Source organism: Vanessa cardui, chromosome 6 (assembly GCF_905220365.1).
Source record: "Vanessa cardui chromosome 6, ilVanCard2.1, whole genome shotgun sequence".
In the NCBI taxonomy this organism is placed as follows: domain Eukaryota; kingdom Metazoa; phylum Arthropoda; class Insecta; order Lepidoptera; family Nymphalidae; genus Vanessa; species Vanessa cardui.
Genome location: NC_061128.1, coordinates 9,668,511 through 9,677,287, shown reverse-complemented (window position 1 = coordinate 9,677,287; position 8,777 = coordinate 9,668,511). Strand labels below are relative to the sequence as shown.

The 8,777-nt window shown below is 30.8% G+C and overlaps 2 protein-coding genes across 2 annotated transcripts; one reads left to right on the top strand and one right to left on the bottom strand.

Annotated features, from left to right (window-relative positions):
* Window positions 1-634: 634 nt before the first annotated feature.
* Window positions 635-4,011, top strand: LOC124530574 (esterase FE4-like). The gene is made up of 4 exons (XM_047104793.1): window positions 635-861; window positions 1,025-1,156; window positions 1,638-2,920; window positions 3,716-4,011. Exons 1-4 carry the CDS (start codon window positions 778-780, stop codon window positions 3,885-3,887), a joined length of 1,671 nt encoding a protein of 556 aa, XP_046960749.1. The 5' UTR covers window positions 635-777; the 3' UTR covers window positions 3,888-4,011.
* Window positions 4,012-6,357: 2,346 nt separating this feature from the next.
* LOC124530751 (retinol dehydrogenase 11-like) lies at window positions 6,358-8,029 on the bottom strand. Its single transcript, XM_047105019.1, has one exon. It carries the CDS (start codon window positions 7,809-7,811, stop codon window positions 6,831-6,833), a length of 981 nt encoding a protein of 326 aa, XP_046960975.1. The 5' UTR covers window positions 7,812-8,029; the 3' UTR covers window positions 6,358-6,830.
* Window positions 8,030-8,777: the final 748 nt, after the last annotated feature.

Sequence of the window (8,777 nt, the reverse complement as noted above, 5' to 3'; positions counted from 1 at the left end):
GATAACTTAATCTAAAGTATGAAAAATTGTTGCAGGACGTTATAAATGTCCTGGGTAGTTTTACAGACTACTGATTTTTCATATGACTGCTAAAAACAATAATTTTTCTACATTTTTCACATTTTCTTGAGACAAACATTAATTGTTAGTTTTACCATTATTTTACGTTTTTTATTTATTTAAGGATAAAATTGTTTACGCAAAATAATATGGTTTATTTTTTATTCTGGAGTATAGTCAGATAAATGGGCTTTATAAAAATATAAACATGTTGCATGTTATCTTTAACAAATTTTGAAATAATTGAGTAAATTCAAAATATCCCTAGACAATGTTGATGTGTGTATATAATTTTAATTTTTATAAATAATCTTAATCCGACCAAATTAAATTCCTTAAATGTGGGACAAAATTTTTATCTGGCAACACTATATTGCAACAACAACAACATTATACTGCATTCTAATTTCGATTCTTGAACGTTGATTTAGTAATAATCAATCATATGAGTAAAAGGTCTTAAGTCGATATATTTTTATTATTTAAGGAGTAATACAAATACTATTGGGATAGAATATAATTTTAAAAACAAACAAAATGTGATAAAGAGCATGCACCTCGTTTCAATGTTGTCGGGTTTTTAAACATTGAGGAAAACTTTAACAAAACAACTTGGCTACCTACACGACACATATTCTTGGTATAAAATAAAACGTACATCAATTTATTTACTAGTTATTATTTCATCACTATTGAAGGAAGTGTTACTTTCTAGTAATGTTTAATTTAAATAATATTATATTTTGTGCTATATTGTATTACTTACAAATTAATGTTGCGTTCGCGTCAAAACATATAAATGTGAGTTGGTTTTAATTGTATTGGAATATTAACACCACAAATAATATGACAATAGTACGAAGATACTTAAAAAAAAATCGTTCTGCAGAAATATGGATCAATTAAGAGGTAGTGGAAGTACTTTTGTTATTGTAAATCGAATGTAATATTTTTTTTTTTATAGAATGACCCAATAGTAAGAGTAAATGAAGGAAAACTAAAAGGTTCCGTGGAAAAACTAGTCGATGGCTCGTCCTGTTTTAGTTTTAAAGGAATCCCATATGCAGCGCCGCCAGTTGGAAACCTTAGATTTAAGGTAAGCTTGCTATTAAAAAATATAAAAAGAAACTTAACACTTGTACTCAACTATATCAATCGAAATCAAAATTCTTTCTTATAAAAAAAAAATCTATAATTCTTTGTCGAATATTGTCGAGTTGATCAATCACCTTAATGAAATTAAACCAACAGAAAAAGGGAATCAACCATATATTTCTTGATATTAATCACTAAAAATGTAATGAATCTTAAAAGTCAGTTTTTTTAATAACATATATTATGGATACTAAATATAATTTTGAAACGTACAAAATATTTCAGATAAACACGAGCATCATATTTAATATCATTTTAATTATTAATTTAAATAATACCAAATGTCCTATTTACATGTTCCACATTCTTTTTTTAACTTCAAAATAATAAGTCCATAAAAATATACACATAATATAGTCATTTTAAATAAACCTTTTTTTTAAACTTTGACATTATTAAAAAAACATTTAAAACAATTTCAGGCTCCCTTGCCACCGAAACCATGGAAAGGTGTCCGTGATGCGAAAAAATTTGGTTCTATTTGCGCACAATTTAACACGACATTTCAAGGGGAGGAGAACTGCTTATTCCTAAATGTGTATACAAAGTCATTAGACAAAAATGCTAAAATACCAGTCATGGTATACATTCATGGCGGGTCTTATTATGAGGGCTCTGGTGACTTTTTTACGCCAGATTTTCTCATGCAGCATGATGTTATCTTAGTGACAATTAACTATAGGCTGGAACTATTAGGTTTCTTATCCTTAGAAATACCAGAAGCACCTGGCAACGCCGGGATGAAAGACCAGGTTGCGGCCCTACGATGGATTCAAAACAATATTGTTAACTTTGGCGGTGATAAAGAAAGTGTAACGATTTTTGGTGAGAGTTCCGGAGCATCGTCTGTTACTTACCATTTGTTGTCTCCAATGTCGGAAGGGCTATTTCACAAAGTGATCGCACAAAGCGGTGTGGCGATTAACGATTGGGCTATTGGCAAAGGTTCAAAAGCTAGAGCTTTTCGTGCAGGAAAAATATTAGGAAAAGACACAAATGACGTTCAAGAGTTGCTTACTTTTTTCAGAGGCTTAAATGCGTACTCTCTTACTAATCTTACTTTTGCCACTTTAACACCAGATGAAATGTACAGAGGTCTTCCAGAGCATTTCATACCTGTAACGGAAAAGAAATTTCCCAATGTCGAAGCCTTTATAGATGAAGATCCATTGAAAATCCTTTCTCAAAAACGCTTTAAGCCGGTTCCTCTTATGCTTGGGTATAACTCCGGAGAGGGTTTAGTAATCGTAAAAGATCATATAACAAAATTGGATGTATATAATAAAGAGCCTTCCTTCTACGTGCCAAGAGAGTTAGCAGAGAGAATTTCGAAAGAAAAATTAATTGATTTCGGTGATAGAATCAAAAAATTTTACGTCGGCGATAGAAATATCACCGAAAAAGACTTAAATATCATCACTGACATGCAAACAGATATGCATTTTGCATATAGCACACACAGATTCGCGCATTTATATACTTATACTTGCGGAGTGCCTTATATGTATAGATTCAATTATGAGACAGATTTAAATATCATCAAAATAGCTTTAGGTCTAAGAGACCTGAAAGGCGTTAGTCATGCTGATGAATTATTTTACATGTTCAACAATTACCTAAATGAAAAACTGTATAAAAATCAGAAGAATCTGAGAGAGATTGTTTTTAAAGTGACGAAACTTTGGACCGATTTCGCAAAAACCGGGTAAGATTACTTACTTTACTTTCTATTATTTATTTAAATAATGTTAACAATTCAAAGAAAATAGGGTATAGTCTTATTTTCCTCGTGTTGTAGTTATGATATTTTATCGCTTTTATTATTCTTCATGTTTAAAATCAATATATTTTGACTCTATTTCACGAACAGATTATTTAACAGAATTTGATAAAATTTAGTATGAAGAAAGCATCATTAATAGATATTTTTCTTCATGAAGCTATTTGCATTTTTTGCATCCTGCTTTTTAAAAATCGCACAAATTTTAGGCATTGGTAAGAATATATTTATGAAAACAATACAATAATTTCACTTTTTAAATGACAATTTATTGTTTAGCTTAGTAGATAGTCGCGTTTTAATAAGACCAGGTTGTTGATTGTGCGTTTGACTCTAGGTTATCTCGTTAAATTATGCATATGTTAAATATTGTTTACATTAAATAATTATCTTTTTCGTTATAATCGTTATAAACAAATAAGAAAGCAGTCTTTTAATTAAAATTATTAGACCAAATACCTATTATTTGGGTTTCATTGTGTATCAACAATAATAAAACAAACTAGAGTACAGAAAACATTTTAATAAAATATGTTTTTTGGACTTATGTTACACTTAGCAGCCTCTTTAGTCCAATTATTTCTTTAAGAGGCAACGTTAAACTAAAGGATTTTGGTCGCATAAATTTTAACATATGTATTCCTTATTTTCCTTTTTAAAATCAAAACACGAACATTTTTACATAAATTAAATAACTAATATAATTAATTTTAATTGCAGTCAACCAACACCTAATAACGACTTGGGAGTCACTTGGCAACCATACACCAGGGACGGAAAAGAATATCTTAACATCGGTGAGCCGATGACGATGGGACGATTCGCTGATAAAGAAAGAATGGAACTATGGAATCAATTATATAAAGAATCTGGGGTCCAATATATGGAATAAATCAGAAGAATTAAGCTGAAGCCATATATGTATAACATATACACGAACATATTTATGATTGGAACCTTACCTTTATAATTTAATTTTAGCCGTGCCATAAAAATATAATTTGTTAAATACATTACGATTTGTCTTTTAGTGTTTTATCAATTTAAAGATATTTACCGATTTATGTCTCATAGTGATCATGATCAATATTTCAAATAATTTATGCAGTTTTATACTGGCACTATTTAAATTGACCCTTATTTATATTGTTAACAAATAAAGACAAGTTTATAGTAAGTTCCAACTTTACAATCATAGTCGCAAGCGATAATAATACAATGTCGCCATTGGATTACTATCGTGTCATTATTTTTAGGTAAAAGAGCTATGGGATAAAATGTATAAAGAATCTGGAATTCAAAATTTGAAGTATATTCTATGAAAATATTCACGTGTATTTCGATCACGAAATATTAACACATTTGTGTGACTGTCAAAAGGTTGACACTGTTTACAGTCACCAGTTGAGACAGCGATGTCTCAATGTAAACTTGGCTTTATTTCGAGGCATTTATTTGAGGAAACAAAGCCTATGTTTTCAACCGACTTCCAAAAGGAGGAGGTTATCAATTCGTCTGTATTTTTTTTTTTTTTTTTTTTTTTTTTTTTTTTTTTTTATGTTTGTTACCTCATAACTTTTCACTGGGTGGACCGATTTTGATAATTTTTTTTTGTTTGAAAGGTAGTGCTTCCCGTGGGGTCCCATTTTTTTTATTTTTTTTTCCGATGATGGTATCCATGTGAAAACGACATAAATCTTAAATTTGCATTATGTATATACGCGACAAATAGGTGAATAACTGAAAATCACGTTAACCAATTTTGATAATTCTTTTTTTATTATAAAATATATACTTCAAGGGTAATTTGGTGAAAGTTTGGTAAGGTTCTGAGCACAGGATCCATGACAAAGTAACGGAACGGAAGGGAACGGAACAATTCTGAGGAGCACGTTAGCGATACTCGGTCGAATCTTTTATTTATAGGTTATTTGGATATTTGAGTCACCTTCCGTAATGTGGTTATGTTTATGTAATTATCATAGTCGAATATTAATATCAACTAGCTACCCACCCCGGCTTCGCACGGGTGCAATACTGATACTAAATATACTACAGAATTTGTTTATATACGACATCACATCGCAAACTTCTAAAATTATCAGTGTTTCTGTACTATATTGTTCATGTATTATATACACAAACCTTCCCCTTGAATCACACTATCTTTTAAAAATAACCGCATCAAAATCCGTTGCGTAGATTTAAAGATATAGGGACAGAGAAAGCGACTTTGTTTTATACTATGTAGTGATGGAACTCCTATACGGCTCGCAGTTAGGGTGCGATATGGGGCAGAATTTCTTACTATCTTTAATCAAATTTTGTGTATGTGATGTGATGTCATATGATGTACGAAATATAGTTGGTCTTTTTCAAAGTTTTTTGCTGAGTTCGATTACAGCTCTTTCGAGGGATCCTTGTAGTTTACACTGCGTGACGTATTAAATCCGCATTTTCGAAAGTCTATTTTTGCTTTATTCACAAGTTTCCTTTGAAATTGTCCTCGAAGTAGTTTCTGACTCATATAAACGGAACGCGTAATCTATCCATATTAAAAAAAAATAGTTAGTCAACATCAGCTTCACTTAAAATCAAAAAATAAATAAAATTTTAACAAAAAGAAAAACCGACTTCAAACAAAACACTATTTTAAAACAAATGAATATGCACGAAAAAGTAATAAAAATAATTGCGTATTCAACATATTTTTAGAGTCTTCCTAAGTTAAATGAAATGAAAAATATTAGACTACTTAAAAGTCGATTAACGATTATATCATGTAGTTATAATTATTGTTATATTTGGAGTCGGTGTCAGCCAATAAAACCCTACAGTATATCTATCTAAAAACAATACGAGAATACTTTAACAAATATGTTTTTTACAAATTAGCTTTTACACAATAATATACTGGATCAATCAAGGGGCTCGTATCGCTTCTTTTTTTTGATTGTTGGGGCAAGGGCACCGTGGCTGACACCGGCTCCAAATATACCAATAACTATAACTACATGATATAATCGTTAATCGACTTTTAAGTAGTCTAATATTTTTCATTTCATTTAACTTAGGAAGACTCTAAAAAATATGTTGAATACGCAATTATTTTTATTACTTTTTCGTGCATATTCATTTGTTTTAAAATAGTGTTTTGTTTGAAGTCGGTTTTTCTTTTTGTTAAAATTTTATTTATGCTAGGACTTCTAGCAAATTCCTAATTTAAAGTTCAAGAAAGTACAGTCGGGGTAATATTAGGTTCGTCACCTTAAGATCTATCTTCGTGTGCTCAGTATGAAAGATAATCTGCTTTACCGATCGAGAATGACATAGTGTGATGATTTGAGGATGATTATCAAAAGGTACTAAGAGTTAAAGACTTGATAAAGGAATGAATTTGAAAACCTACGAAGGTTTTCTTACTTTGACTATACAATAGATACTTCATGTTTGATATTTTGTATTTTGTTGTGCTTGCTGTTATTATATCATCGTATGCAATGGTGTAATAATATAACTAACTAATTCATAAACATGATTGTATAATTATGATACCAAAAATATATCAACCAATAGAAAAACGAACTGAACAGTAATCATTGTCATTGTCACATGCACAGCATGAATAAATTGAGGACAATGTTGTAAAAGATTACTAATAAGAATTCTTTTTTTTATATGCTACCTTGTTCGCAAAAAATCTTATAACTATTCTTAACAAATTAGTTATTGTTGTACTTAGTTTGTACATAAGGACAATATAACGTAGATGAAATAAACCAAATATCACTGTTACAGTTATTCATGTAAATATACATATAGTCTATTAGTCAGCTTACTTTAAAAATTCTAATTCATGATTTTCTAATTTAACAAGCTTGATCGATCTTTCCCATAATTTCTCTGAAGCGGTATCAATGTTATCAAAAAATTTGTTATTGACAACTTCACAATTTTCATATATCTTTCCACTCTGCAATCCACACTTGTCATCCAATGCTATTTGTAGAGCCGTCTGTGCTCCTTCCAGAGAATTTTTGAAGAATATATTTAAGAAATGTTTCACGATGAAACCGATAAGTACATTACAGCTTTCGTATATTTTAGTGCCAACAAGTCCTGGGTCTGCACTGTTCACGACAACATTACACCCTTCAAGTCTTTTAGCCAGTGCTCTTGAAAATAATACAAAACACAGTTTACTATTCGAATATATTCTAACTTTGAACCAGTACCTAATTTTATCGTAGTTGTCCACGTCATACGAGCCAATGTAACGAGTTATCGAAGTCATATTTACTATCCTGCTTTTGTCGGATTCCGTGCCAGTTCTCATCAGCAGTGGTAGGAGGAGAATCGATAGTAGAAAATGCCCATAATAGTTGACCTGCATTATAAAACCCATTCCATCGTCGGTTTGAAAATCACCCGGGATGCCGACACCCGCATTATTCATCAATATATCCAATCTATCTTCCGTCTTTAATATGTCTTTAGCGAATTGACGAACAGAGTTCAAGGATGCCAAGTCTAGTAGTTTGAAAATAACATTTCGGTTACCTGTTTTTTCTATGATTCGATTTCGAGCTTCAATGCCTTCGTCGTTAAAAGGACAGGCTATAATAACTTTGGCGCCCCTGCTAGCAAAATCGAGCGCTATTTCTAATCCAATTCCAGAGGTTCCACCCGTGACGATTGCTGTACGTCCATTGAGATGCTTTTTTGACTTACACATAGCATTTCTTTTCTTCTGATAACTACTTATTAACAAACATATTACGATAAATGCACAAAGTAACATTAATGAAATAATCATATTTTTATTTTCTATGTTTATATTTTATAAAATATTCACTTCGATTTTAATTTAGTTGTAACAAACTATACGTTACGACCGTTGCGTTTGGAAAAGCCAAATATATAAGTTGTTGATATTTATACGGCCGTCGTCGCTCGATTGTACGTTATCGGTAGAGAAGGCGCGGATACGTCAAAATCGTATTTGAAAAAAGTATCGTAGGTCGGCTCGTCGCTACGTCTTGTCACGCACTGATTTATGTGGCAATAGAATACGTGCATCGCGAGTTGAAACCATTAAAAATACTAGTGAAAAAGCCTTTGAAAATAATATTTTACGAAAATAAGCTGAAGGTCATATGTAACTCAATATTTTAATGTAAATTAAAATAATATTTTGCGAAGTGGTAGAGACAGATGCCACATTTCACGTTTTGACGCAAACGATGTAATTTTTTGTGTAGTTATTTGGCACGGCGGCGTCTTCTAGCGTATAAAAATCGCTCGTAGAAATCGCGCGGTTCTTATCTCTTTTGTGGGCTATGGCCTTAAGAAAGAAAAGGTAGTACTAAGCAAATATATAAAGTACTTAGCAGATTTATTTTTATTACATATATCTATAAAACAAAAGGATATATATATATATATATATATATAATGATGATATGTATAATGTAAGTAAACGTATATATTTTTTAAGTTTTGCGAGTGAGTCGATTTTGACATTATTTTATAAATTAAATGTTCAAAATCCGAAACCTTTTTGTTATAAATTATGAGTAACAATCACATGATAAAAAATTATTGAGTCTCGGTAAATACAAAGCGATACCATATAAAATTAATTGACATATTGAGTCTGTGTAGTCGATTATAAAGTGTTTACTAGTACTATTTAAAGTTATATATGTATTTCTGTTTGATAACCACAATACTCAGAAAGGTTAAAGACGATATACTATCACGCTGCTATAAAACCGGGGCG

Excerpts from the sequence above, each read along its gene's own strand:
- LOC124530574 (XM_047104793.1), top strand. The coding sequence starts at position 778 with ATGTTTAATTTAAATAATATTATATTTTGTGCTATATTGTATTACTTA. Across the intron at positions 1,157-1,637 it reads TTGGAAACCTTAGATTTAAG|GCTCCCTTGCCACCGAAACC; the intron begins GTAAGCTTGCTA and ends AAACAATTTCAG. Across the intron at positions 2,921-3,715 it reads ACCGATTTCGCAAAAACCGG|TCAACCAACACCTAATAACG; the intron begins GTAAGATTACTT and ends TTTTAATTGCAG.
- LOC124530751 (XM_047105019.1), bottom strand. The coding sequence starts at position 7,811 with ATGATTATTTCATTAATGTTACTTTGTGCATTTATCGTAATATGTTTG.